At 36.6% G+C, this 13,841-nt stretch overlaps 1 protein-coding gene across 1 annotated transcript in view; it reads left to right on the top strand.

Moving 5' to 3' along the window:
• Window positions 1-13,841, top strand: part of LOC142351147 (uncharacterized) — a 297,047-nt gene that overhangs the window by 269,016 nt on the left and 14,190 nt on the right. Inside the window, exons 2-8 of the mRNA XM_075403262.1 lie at window positions 3,642-3,709; window positions 3,786-3,903; window positions 4,337-4,609; window positions 6,412-6,567; window positions 9,586-9,755; window positions 10,435-10,659; window positions 13,410-13,612. Of these exons, the coding sequence (XP_075259377.1) occupies window positions 3,706-3,709; window positions 3,786-3,903; window positions 4,337-4,609; window positions 6,412-6,567; window positions 9,586-9,755; window positions 10,435-10,659; window positions 13,410-13,612 (1,149 nt within the window). The 5' untranslated portion in view covers window positions 3,642-3,705. The remainder of the gene's footprint in view (window positions 1-3,641; window positions 3,710-3,785; window positions 3,904-4,336; window positions 4,610-6,411; window positions 6,568-9,585; window positions 9,756-10,434; window positions 10,660-13,409; window positions 13,613-13,841) is intronic.

The following is a 13,841-nucleotide window of genomic DNA, read 5'->3' as shown; positions in this document are numbered from 1 at the left end:
TCTGCAACTTTGCCCGAAATATGTGGAATTGCATCCAGTACAGGTTATTTCTTATAGCACGTGGGATTTGACGCTTGTCAAAACTAGACTCTAAGGATATTTGGCTGGTTTTAAGTTCTCGTGTTGTGTAGATCACTGTATGATGCGTTGTCTTCTTTAGCTCTTACTAAGTCTAATGATTAATTGGCCTCTACACTGTACGAAAAGTGTAGATATGTCCCTGTGCTTAAATGGTTTGACTTCCATTCCGCTGTTTTTTTGCTGTATTTATGGAGTCAGAAAAAAAATTTCCTCTTGTCCAATTTACAATGCCTGACGAACAATATTCCGGATATTGATTTCTTCGCCATATTTTTTTTTAATTTTGGGGCTTCGTCCAAGTATTGCCAATCGCTTTTACATCAAAAAGTCTTTGGATAGTGCCCTCTACAAAATTTTTCATATGCTGGATGAGAGCGCAGCTACGAAAAAATGGAATTGTTCCAGAGCCTTTTGGCTTTTTCTACCATTTACAAGAGACTTTTATTTTTGGTCAACGTAGACAGCCATATGCAGGTAAACTAGTTCATGTTTTTCACCCTTTTCCATTTTTAACTCCAAACTTTTATGCAAATGGTTTCCAAGTTGAAGCAGCAAATTATTGGGTTAGGCTCTTGCGGTGCCTATTCTATCTACAGAGCATTCAATAGTTATCGTTTTTGGTTTGGTTATCAGTTGTTGAGTTTTCACATTAAAGCATCTAGAAACAAATTCCACCATTTATTTGTTCGTATTGCTACTTACTTATTTTTTGACCCTTTATGTGATATCAGTTTTCACCTTTTTCGTATTCGGCGACATCTCATCCTCAGCACTAAGGTTTTTGTGAAAAGTTTCATCCAATTTTCGGCCAAGATAAATGCCAGGGAATCCACCATTGCCAAACTGTCTTTTTGACAGTACCATTTACTATTACTTTTAAAAAGAACATTAATAGTTTGAGTGTCGATCTTTCAAATTCCGAAGGGGTGTCACTGGAGAAAAGACTTTGTAGAACAACTTCGATGGCTTCCGAGACGGAGACATTGGTGTATAAATTTTTGACATCTAGTGATAGAATTTGCTGGTTCGCCTCAAACTCCAGAGTATCAAGTTTTTGCCTAGCAATAAGGCGTGAAGTTTAATTGTTAGCTACTGGCCCTTTTCCTTTTCAAAGGGTGTAGTAAAAAAATCATTAAATTGTAAGAATTTCCAGGAATAGATAAAACAGGGCGCATTGAAGTGCTTCCGTTAGTAACTTTTACCAACCATACAGTCACGTTGGTTGTACGCCAGTCGATCGTAGTTTTTGATATTTTTTTCCGTAAAGAGATCTTGTTTTTTGACGTTGTGTTCTCTTTCATTTTTATAATATAAATCGAATTTACTGTAGATTGAAAACCGCAAATTTGGCAAGGACTGGGACAGTAGATAGTGATCAAAACTCGTATTTTTTAAATTGAGAACTACTATGACGTCATTTTAAAGCTTTTAAACGTGAAATTGGTTTCGTAAGAATCTGTAACAACCGATCCAATCATCAAGACTGGCTAAATTATGTGGAGCCGTCGCCTATATTTCAAAAAAAAATTATTTCAATTTGCAATGGTGTTGTTGAAATTGAAACACGCTACGTCAAAAACTAGTAGAATGACGATTAAAATAAGAGTGAAAGGTTAATTAGCTAAGTTTGACTTTTAAAAACAGTTGCAACTGCCAATAATTGTGTTTATCATCTTTTTAATAGCCGCGAAGCGATTGCGGCTATTATTAGGGAAATCGTGGTTTATTTAGAATTCAAAAAATTTTTACAATTCAAAGAGTTGGCATTGTATTTGGGCGCTGTTGTTTTTAAGATGTGTTAACACATTTTCTAACGACTTTGATCTTTCAAAACGGGATAAACAGGTAAAACCCATCGGGCATTAAGTTTCATTAGTGGCCCAAAGTGGGCTTTGGTAGTCCCTCAAGTGCTTAGAGTGGTGCAGCTGCCGGGCTGGTTTTAATATAAGGTTAAAAGGTCATGTTTAGGAGTTTTTGAGGCCCAAATTGCGCAATTTTTTATGTTTTTTTGTTTGATTAGTCTTAGATTTAAGTTGTTAAAAGTTGATGAAGGCTTTTGGGAGACATTATTACCTGTTATCAACATCTCTCGAGCTTTTTCTTTTGGTACTACAAACGCAAACACGGAAAATGATACTAGGAATCTCCTTTAAGTTTTGATAATAGATTACTGCATATTTGCTAGTAATAAGAAATTGGTTTTCAACATTTTATTGGCTCTTTTTCATCGTTTTTTGTAAGTATTGCATTTTTCATTTTTTTCTGGCAACAGTATGCAAGTAACGCAAGTAACCCCCCCCCCTCCAGGGTTAGATATTATGTTATTACTTAATTGCTAGGGGGCAATGGAATGGTTTTCAACATTTTATTAGATCGAGGTTCTCTTTTTTGATGAAATTTGTAATTTTTTTCTAAAAATTGATTTTTATCTTGTTTACCGATCTTTATGAGCCAATGCATTTTTTAAGGCTTGGAATTGGGTACAGGGTAGCCTCTAAAGACACGGAATTGGTTGTGATTTTGTTAAAAAGATATTTGTGAACTATTCTTTAAAATTTGCAATTTAATTTTTTTTTGAATTTTTCTGTCATATTATGAGTTAATCGATCTTCAAGGGCCAGTGAATTATTTTCAGTTCTTACAAATATAATACTGGACCGATTTCAGAGACAAAAATTTGTTTTAAACCGATTTACAGAGACAAAAGTATTTTTAAAATAGGTATATTTAAAGAGATCAAATTTTGCCTTCGGGTTAAAAGCTTCAGCAATGAGTATATTTTTGTTTGTGTTTGGCTGATACTTTTCAACTGAGCTGCTGGTCAGGTAGAGTACTTCTAATTTTTTCATTCAGTTCTTTGGATTGTAGTTCAGAACGTGTCCTGCTATGTTTTTTTTTCATTTTCAATTTATAGAGACTTACGAGCTGTTTTCTAATGAAAAAATTCCAAATTATGATTTTATTAGTACTGATGGCTATGCTCTACTTGACATTACAGCAATTGGTTTGTTGAGGTCTGGATTCAGCAGAACTTTCTGACGTGAAAATTTTTATTTATTTGGCCCAGCCATGTCCAAAAGAAGTCAAGGATGCCTAAAAATATTACGAGGAAATTCAAAATCCGAATAAACGACGCATTTTAGAAATTAAAAAACGTAGATTTGTTCGTCTCGTGTTTTCCTTCATGAGAGACACAGGGTCTTATGCAAAACGCACTATAATACATATAAAATCTCGACATCTCTCTGTAAATGAACTTGGGAAAAGGCGACACTATAGCGTAAGTAATTGCTCAAAAATAAATTAAGTTGTTCTAAACTTGTATCAGGTTGATAATATCTGTTAGTTGTGCGAGAGGGAGGCCTTGACACCTAATTATTATAAAATAATTTGACGCGGATCGTAGGGCTTTGCATGTTGTTTTAGGTTAAAGACGCTATTCATTTTGCGGTAAGTTTATATACTATGCTTTGATGTTCCATAGTGGGGGCATTGGGTGGATCGCACCCCCTTTTGTGTATTTCTTATTTGACAAAAAAGTAGAAATTGTCATGCTTTTCAGTTGAGAATGGCTGGAAGTTACGAATAGCCGCTTTTTAATATGTAGTCTTCCGCGAGCAGAAAATGTGTAAGTAGCTGGTTATTAATTTGTTTTAAATGTTTTCATTCATTTACTGCATGGGCAACAGTTAGTTTTCATGTAGATGTGAGCTGGTGTTCAATTCAAACAAAAGGGAGCTCGGGAGAGGAATCAAGATTTTACATAGATGATGTGACGTTAACCAATCAACTAAAACTGCAATTTGCCTCTCAGACAAGAAGGTTATCCGGGTTTTTGATATTTGCGTATATTGAGACATCGAATTTGAGTATTTTAATTGGCTTAAAATGTTTTTAATTAATAAATTACAACACTTTGTGCTACGTATAATTTAATAACAGTAAAAAAATCTACGTGACACAAAAAGATTACAAGCGTCTCTTTCAAAAATTTCATCGTTGTTAACAAAAAATTATGTCTCAAAGATATGAAATGAGCTCATATCTTGGGTCTTTCCCATTATAGCCCCCCCCCATAAAATTATAGCCCCCCATTATGGTAGAATTACCATGATTGGGGGGCTATAGGTTACATGCACACTAAACTGGGGGGCTATAATGGGAAAGACCCCATATTACTCATGAAAAAATTAAAGTTTCCACGGGTTCTCTGATCTTGAAGGGAGAAGCAGGCTACCGAAAGGCTGTGTTTCAGGAATGAGTACTTCGGATGGAAACGAGTATTATTCCATCTGGTGTTTGGACTTGGAATATACATTTTGGACTTGGCCACTGACATCATTGTTGTGCTGGAGTATTACAGACTAGAAAAGGGCAGCGTGTTTGTGTCGAGGGAAGAACGAATAGATGAGTCGACACCTCCAAGACTCTGGCTCTTTTACACGTTTTTGTTCTTTTTGGTGGTGCCTGTTATAGTTTACAATGTGATCAGCTTGTGTTTGTACCTCATTGGAGATCTACGGCTGAAGTAAATAAATGAAACCCCGCGTTAGAAGTTTGCCATCTATAATTATTTGCCCTCAAACGAAATTTGTAAACCTGTAACGCTCGGAGGGCATTAAATTCTCTAGAGTGATGCGCCTAAACAATCTCATGAACGCAATTCGCCAAATCTTTTTGAGGAGACTATTCCATGGAGTGAAAGGTTGCTATTAATCTTGAAAGTTAGACGAAGTCACACCCCAACCCACCCAATCATCCTACCTCACCACGCACACCACTTGTCCACCCTCCAGGAGGTTTGGACCCCCCTTTCGTCTCCAGCACTCCAATTTTACCCCCGACACGCAATTGCTTGCTCCTCCTCCTCCCCCCCCCCCCCCCCCCCCCCCCCCCCTCCAATGAAGCAGGCTGCAATAGGTCAGAGCTCCCACTGGTCGTTCGAGAGCAGTTCTTCCGACATTAGTCGGCTATGTTTCATTTCTATATTGCTATATAAGTTATATTGGTTCAATAAATTATAACGATAGCCTGACATCGGAACTACTCATTTTCTCCAACTTTCTTCATGTGGCCTTTAGTTCTTTGATTCAATTTTAAATTATACTGATGTTTGGAAAACTGCATTTGATATTCTCCTCTTCGAAAGCGGTTTGTGATGTGCGCTCGAAAACTATGGGCCAAGCAGTCTGCCATAAATTTTTATTATTTGTCTGCGTATTGTGTTCGAGCATGTATACGCTTACGTGTAAATATTCAATTAAGTACCTTTCGATCCTTCTATCGAAACTTACAAACTCCAAATTTTTGGCCTTCACGAGAAATTCAAGCGTTTGTTTCAATCATATCTTAACAATCGGCATTAATCTGGTAACTCAGTGGGGTTGTAAACAGAATTCCTCGAGGTTTTGTTTTGAGTCTGCTTTTATTTAGGTTAATAAATGCTCTACCGTCATTTTTCATTTTTTGCTTGCCTTGGTTATTTGCAAACAAGCAGGGTACCATCCACTTCATCACTTTTGCACAAGGTCCTGTCTCGCTTTGAAATTGGTACTCAGCCCACAACATGCCGGCATATATTGCAAAAACCAAATCTCTTGTTTTTGAAGGTTGTATTGATTGAGATCGACTGCGATTTAAGTCCTTAGGAAAAAAGTTCAATTAAAAGAATACCCTTTCCCTTATAGGGTAGTCGGTCAACTGTAGGGTGGCAAATCAGCCCCTCTATATTAATTCTGACAGTAGTCAGCGTCGATTTAGCATCAAATGCTCATTATATAGAACAGCATATAGAAAAATGATAATTACACTAGATTTATGAAGGGGTTGATTGAATCAAAGAAGGGCATCATAGGTGAGAAGCACTGCGCTCCTAGAGTACCAATGGTTCCAATTGATGCGTCGACGGTCGCCTGAGAGGATGCATATGATTGAGCTTCGCAATAGATTGAGCTTCGCTTTTCAAATAGCTAAGCTAAGCAATCAATAAAAAATGATGGTAGATCGTTCATAAACCTTAGGAATACTTAAGCTTAGAGAACTCAAGTTCTGGAACGCGGAGGAAAATGAAACTCCCGAAAAGGAAATACTTCCCTCATTAATTCTAAATTTGAATCAAATTGTTCCGTAAAATTGTTGAACAAAAGCCGATGCAATCCTTGCATCTTTTTGGAGGGAATTTTAGAAAAGATTGGAAGCTTATTTACGAATTTGACACGTAGAAATTGATGATTATGAAAATTATTCGGTTTCATAATTAGACATACTTCGTTTCCTGAGTCGTTTTTCAGTAGAATGTTCTTCACCTGCAGTATGTTTCTACCATTTCAGGTACTACATCAAGTCTTGGTTGTGTCTGCATCTGAAGAAGTCTCCTGAAGTGTTGGAGAATCACAAAATTCGACTATGGAGTACTCCTGTATCCAAATGGTTATACTATCTCGCAATGGTGCTATCGCATGCTTTCATGCTTGCCCCTATATTCAGGTTTGTGTTTTCGTATGTCATGCGAACAAACTTTCTGCAGTTATAAGAATCTTGGTTTGTGATTTCTACTCTATAATTCGAACTAGCAGAGGCATATTTTTTCGTGACGACAGCTGTTTTTAGCTCCAATCATCTCATCAGGCTATTTTGCGCTCCTATTTTTTACTTCGTCAAATAAATCTTTAATTTGCTTGACATGATTTTGCGGCTTGTTTTGACCTTTTTAATAGCCGCCCTAATCTCCTCAGTGGGCTAATATTGCTCTCCGATTTTTTTACGACACGAAGAGGAGTGTTGGAATTTCTGGAGGTTTTTTAACGAAAGTACTATGTGTTCAGGTTTGACCTGGAAGCGAAAGTGAGTAAAATTGCTGTGTAAAATTTGCTGAGCGAAAAAACTATTTTGTTCAGGCGTTATCAATAATGTTTCTTTTTGGTTCCTGAACGTACTTTTCTTGTAACCAATCTATGTGGTTACGTTTTTTTCCAGCAAACAGGGGTTGCGTTTTTCTTTTTGTAAAGTGAAGTTTTTTTTGTATCAATTGATGCAAAATCGATTTTGGAAGATTTTTGTTCAGTTTTTGCTCTTATTTTTGCTTTTCTTGTAACTTCCTCTTAAAGAGGGTGGGCTGAACATTCTTCTTCCTGAAGACAGGGCAAACGAATATGAAAGATCTATTCGGGTTTGTGAGCCGTTACAGAATCAAAACGCTATAGATGCAGAGTTTTATCAGGAGAAAATACTTCAGAAAATCAGAAAAGAAAAACAGGAACAAGCTATAGCGAAAAAGTTGGCAACCAAAGATCTCATCAATGATAAAGAGGCATATTCTCTAGATTTGGCTATGGAAAAAGGAGCATCATGCTGGCTAAATGCACTTCCATTGAAAAGATATCATTTTGATTTAACCAAGGGAGAGTTTAGAGATGGAATTGCTCTTAGATATGGATGGGATCCCGTAAAATTGCCATCAAGATGCGCATGTGGAGAAAATTTTAATGTAGCCCATGCTCTTCATTGTCCAAAAGGTGGCTATACGCACATAAGACACAATGACATCCGTGACTCTTTTGCCAACGTGCTCAATGAGGTCTGCAATGATGTCGAAGTAGAGCCCTGTCTTCAGTCTTTGCAAGGGGAAACCTTCGCAAATAGAACTACTACTTTTGATGACGACGTTCGACTAGATATCAAAGCTAATGGTTTCTTCGATTCACGCTTCAGCAGAACGTTCTTTGATGTGAAAGTGTTTAATCCGTATGCGAAGAGTTGCCCAAGAAGCATACCGGATTCCTACAAATATCACGAGTCCATCAAGAAGCTGAAATACGAACAAAGGATAATCGACGTCGAGAAAGCCACCTTCTGTCCGTTAATCTTCTCGTGTACAGGAGGAGCTGGTCCATCAGCATCAAAAGCCATACAGAAATTGGCTTCTAGGATCAGCGATAAGAAAGAAGATTCATATTCGGACGTGATCACGTACATAAGGACAAAATTATGTTTCGCTCTTTTACGTAGCTCCATACTCTGCCTCCGTGGCGCGCGCTCCATGCGCAGGCGCCCTGCAGTAGAAGCGTCAATAGGAACCATTGTAGAGGAAGGGAGGCTGTTATGCCAAATGCTTGATATTTTTTCTAATCTTGATTCAAAATCACTGCGTATTATACTTTAATTGCTACTTACCATATCTATCTTGTTCATAATTCTGATGCTTTATTTTCTTTATCCTTTGCATCTGATGCTTCAATTTTTGATTACTGTCAGAATTTATAAATACACATAGGAGTTGACTTGCTGCCCCCGAGTTGACCGACTACCCTTTTAGGGGAGGGGCTTTCTCTTAATTGACCATTTTTTTTTCTTATTTTTGCTTTCGATTTTAGTTTACTTTAAAATCCTGAACCTTTTTGTGCGTCGTCAGAGATCTAATTTTTGTTTCAAGAACAGTCAAATTATTATCGCACTTAGTTTTCAAAGCAGCAATTTTATCACAACAAATGACATTTTTCACTATTTATTATGATGTTTTTTAGTACTCGAGTATGTTCTCATTTTATTTTGAGAGGAACATATCTCAATCAATAACTCATCAACGGTGTTTAATATTGTGGTGGATTTGTTTTTTTCTACTTTTCTTTTTAAGTCTTCTCAAAGTTAGGAAGATGCATTCCTGTTTTTTATTATATTTCATTCCTATGTTTCATTTTTTTCTTTTATGTTTATATTCTTTTTATTTTATATCTATTTGCTTTGTCTCTTTTCAGATCAATTTTCATTTTAAAAGGGACTAAATTTATTTTTCTAAAGATGTCATAAAATGAGATAATTATTTGATCGTTACTTGGTCTACTGCTATGACGTCATATCCGAAAATTAGTAATTTTGTTTCCATTTTAAATTTCAGTGCACTTTCTGAGAATTTATCTCGCAGTTTTTTTATTCGACCCAATGTATGCTTTGGGTCGCAGAGTAATTTGCAGAAGAGTTCTGAATCTTTAGGTTTGGTTGTCTTGTAAGAATTTTTAGCCCAGTACGTTTTTCAGTTTTTGTCCCTCTGAAATTGATTTTCAACGAAATTTTCTGAAATTTTCTAAATAATACAAATTTTGCATTTTACAGGGTAAAATACAAAATTTGTATTTTTGTAAGGATTTCGATCCTTCTATGAGTTTTTCGAAGATAATTTGGCGTAGGGGATTTTTAGTTTGACAGAAGTTATTTATATTTTCACGGATGTTTCTTTAAAATAATCTGATAGATGTTAGAACAAGCAGAAAGTTGAGTGCTTTCACATGACAATGTCGCGGTGTGGAAGCAGTAGAATCGTATAAATAATAAGTAGACTACAGTGTGCATGCGGCTACGGCGAGAGAAAGTGAGATTTTTAAAATGCATGCAGTGGTTTTATCAATGGGCTCCCATATGATACTTTCTGTTTTGACGCGACCCTATATGGCTAGTTATGTTCTTAAAGTTTAATATGTCAATTATGAAAGAAGAAAATCCTTGTTATAGGTTACTAGAACTAATAGTCATCACAGTTCGGCAGGTACAAGTTAAATCCAGGACAAATTTCTACTGTCGAAGATGTCGCAAGTTCCATCCAATCAAGCGAAAGTGTACAAAGCATGGACGCAAACAGGGTGACATATCTAGCGCAGCATCAGCTCAGGGATCTATTAAAGGTCAGTGAGGTTTAGATGGTTTTGCGGTATTTCCTTTTATGGCCCCGTCCCAGTAGATTAATGCATAGGTCATTTAACGTATATCCCTCTACTCAAAACCGTAGCTATACCTTTATAATACAATTATAGCTCAAAATCAATTCTTGAGTTTCCAATCAAAATTGCTCAAAAATGGGATTAAATTTTGGAGCCCAAGTGAAATTACAACCGTCTCCCGAAGCAGGCCGCAATTCAACCCTCAATTTCTCTATCGTTTGAAAGCAAAGAATTCGTTCATTGGGTTATTTTTCAGAAATGAAGTTGGCGTTTCTTCTGTTTACAATTTGGAGATTGAGTGAGTTGAGTTAGATACCCGTACCTAACGATAAGGCAAATTCAGTACTGAGTCAGAGTCGAATTCAGGTCACATTTTGCTCTGAATTGGTCTGATTCAGAGTTATTTCAGTGATTCATTCTGAATTGTCTTCTTATTCAGAATAAAACCTAATATATTCCCTGAATTTTGCTCTGATTCAGAAGATCAGAATTCATTTCACAGTTGGTTCTGAAATCTTTCTGGATCAGTATTAAAACTTGTAAGTTCTCTGAAATTGTTCTGATTCTGAATCAGTACTGATTGTCACTGAACTTTAGGTACGGGTATGCTTCAGCTTGGTCCTTTTATAATTCTGTTTCCTAGGTGTGAACACTGCTGGCGTTTATAATCAAAAGAAAAGGAAGCGGTTGAGATTGAGTGTGCAAGAGATAAGGTTGAAATTGGCCTATGCGGATGCGCTGCAGAGCTGGGCTGATTGCAAATTTCTGCAGAGCATTAGCTCCAACTTGGAGTCACTGCCTCAGTTGGCCATTGAGATTTACGCTTTCTATACCGGACAACTGATTGATGGACAGGAATGGATTAATTGTAAGTAGACCAGACATTCTAGACTGATCATTTTAACTGGAATCGGGTTATTCCCAGTTTGTTGAACCCCCAAGCTTAGTTGGTGTGTTTTAATTTGCAACTACCGAGTGTATGTGCCGTATTTTTTTAAATAATGAGCGTACTTGGGTGGGGCATTACAAACAAAAGATCTATAAGTCGGTCATATGCCTGCGCGAATGAAGTATTCTGTATTCAGAAGCTGTTCGTGAAAGTTGGTAGTCACAGCCAAGTATATTGGCTCAAACGAATTATTATAAATACCATTATAGTACAATGGGTTGTGGATAATGGAGGTATTAAATTAATTTTTATTATTAATCACATTTCAAACCTTGATGAAAAAGATCTAAAGGTGTCGCTAATTTTTTTCAGCAATGTTAACGCGTGCATATCATTCGGTAAAAACTTCATTATTGAATTTCACATTCTATGGTTTGGGCTGTTTTATCCACGAATCATTCTGATCTCATCGTACGCGTATTCTATCGGGATGCATCAGTGTTATTGTAAGTCCTCAATATTTTCCTCATGTGTAATTTTTCTGGCCAATGTGAGTAGTTAGTTCTCTATTGATATCCGAACGCTTAATTTTGCAAATGGCACGATCACTGTTACGCGGGTTGTCGAATTGAAATAGCAAACAGTTTAACTCAGTTGCGGGCGTTGATCTTTTTGCATGTTGTTTGAACGAAGCTTGAAGCAATGATTGTAGTCCTGTGTCTCAATGCGGAATTTCTTAATGCGGAATTTTCTTCACTATTTTTGTCATTTTGATTGTCCTTGACGTGTGGATTTTTTTTTAAAAAATTTTTTTTTTAAAATTACCTAATTAGAATTCATTAACTAAAACCATCAACTATTTAAGCAGCTGAACTTAAACAGCGGTGTGATACTGCTAAAATTCAAATGAAAAGAGCACCAAATATGGTCACATTTTCTCAATTCGTCTTCGTAGTGGCATATTTTTGCCGAGTTTCCCCGATACTACCCCCGGGCTGAGGCATTCTAGAAGTAGAATCAAGAACCCTACAGTCATCGGAGAGGAGTGCGTGTGTGACATTAGTCTATCATGCTAAATAGTCGCAAATGAAGTCAAAAATAGAAACGGGAAAACCCATTATAAAGCCCAGCTGTAGACGCCCAGAATTTGCGGCCTTATTTTTACAATTCAAACTATTTAGATAGTATTGGTGCGCTGTCTATTTTTTAAGACCTGTTCACACTTTTTTCAACTTTCTGATCGCTCCTATTTTTATTACAATCCAAAGTATTTGAATTGCATTGGTGTGATGTCTTTTTTTAAAGATCTCTAGTTTTTTCTGCTTTTGCTCGTCAGTGAGAAGTGAAATTACAGTGGAGATTTTAGTCATGCCGGAGTAGTAAAGGAAGCGAAAAAGTGAGCATGTGCGATGCGTGATTTTCAAATAAACATTGAAAAGAAGTGAGAAACTTTGATGCAACTCATGTGCTCTGATTGTGTTGAGTTAAACTTGTAGGAATACCCTAAGTTATCATAAAAAGCTGGTGAATTTTTGATTTTTTGACCGTTTTTCCTTTTTGTTGTCCTTTCACTTATTCTCTTTAATGACACATCCAATCGGTTATTAGTGGAGCATAAGTGATCCAAAACGTTTGTTTTATTTCATAATTAAGGTATATATAACTCTAAAACCGTTTGCGTTAAAAGACATTAGCGAACTGTTGTTTCGCCCGTATTTTTTTTTCATTTGGCTGTCACATGACTAAATCTCATTAAATGCAGATTTAATCGGTGGCTATCGAGGTAAAATTGATCCGAAATAATTTTTTTGGTTTATAACTAAATGTTTCTATGACATTGACCTTATCTGTTTTCAAAAAAGTTGTGCTTTTTGAGGTTTTCAAGGCAGACCCGAAGTGGGCCCCTTTTGCAGCCTTAAGGTATAAAGAGTTAGGGCTACTTATTTGTGCGCGCGAAGTAGGCTTGCCTATTTCTCTCAGACTAACTGACTCAGTAAAACACGATGTATAATAGAGTTAACACCGGAGTCAGAGGTGTACATATCGTGCAACTACTGTAATATACTGACTACAGTTAGTGGTGTTAGCGCTATATAAAAGAGAAAAGTATCTTCTCAGTCTCTGATTGGCTGGAGGTGTAAATCGAGTATTTCTACTGCTACATTTTGTTTAATAGCCGCACAGCGATAGCTGGGGCTATTATTGGCCTTCTCTTGGTTTTTTTTTTTATTTCGTCGTCATGATTTTTGTTACGACCATCTGACGTCACAGCCACTTTTTGTTCATTCGTTCATGCAATTTCAACTGAATTGCATGTGTGACGTCATTTTTCGCTCTTAGTGGAGCGAGTTTTTTTGTTCATGCGCGTGATTAAATTTTTGGTCACACTTGACTTACCTCACTCTCAAAAATGACTTCCTCACTTTGAAATTGACTTTTATTTACTTTAATTCAAAGAGATAAGGTCAAATAGGTGTGTGTCACTCTAAATGAATGTTATTTGAGATCAGCTAATAGAGGCAGCAATAACTTATACAGATTTTTGATCCAAATATAACAGATCAGCCTTCAATGAAAAGACGAATTTTTTTGGTCTGTCTTTTTTACTTTTTTTTTAGACTGCCGATCTACGAATCTATTGCGGCTATTTTCTGGCAATCTGCCAGCTATGTTTGAGGAGAAAGGACCTCAAAGCATTCGATAGATTTGTGAAACGTAATCTTTTTTAGATTTGTCATTTGCCTGGTCTGTGCTCACATTCTCATATTCTATTGCCTCATTCAAACATATGCCATATGATTACGACGCTGTCAGTCACAGACAACCGGATCAAGTGGATTCCGCTTTCAGCTCTCGCAGATCATCACGAGAAATGTCAAGACAAGTCAGCAATCAGTCATCAACAACACCTAATAACAATAATTATCCTCAGGTCTGTTCTTTATTTTATCAGTAGTTTTATTCATCATATAAAACATTATTAATTGCTCTTGAACGAAGTTCATAGCAATTATTGTAAACGTGTTGGTCTTTTTTTCTGCAAATTTTTTGCTTGACCATTTTGCGCTTTTCTTCTAGAATATTCGTTGACTTCTCAACTCACTTCTTCACGCTTTTGTTCTTTCGCTCTCTATTGCTCTCACTCCGAAATAAAGCTTGTT

Source organism: Convolutriloba macropyga, chromosome 12 (genome assembly GCF_964194025.1).
Source record: "Convolutriloba macropyga chromosome 12, txConMacr16.3, whole genome shotgun sequence".
Classification (NCBI taxonomy): Eukaryota; Metazoa; Xenacoelomorpha; order Acoela; family Convolutidae; genus Convolutriloba; species Convolutriloba macropyga.
This window is presented reverse-complemented; position numbering and strand designations above follow the sequence as displayed.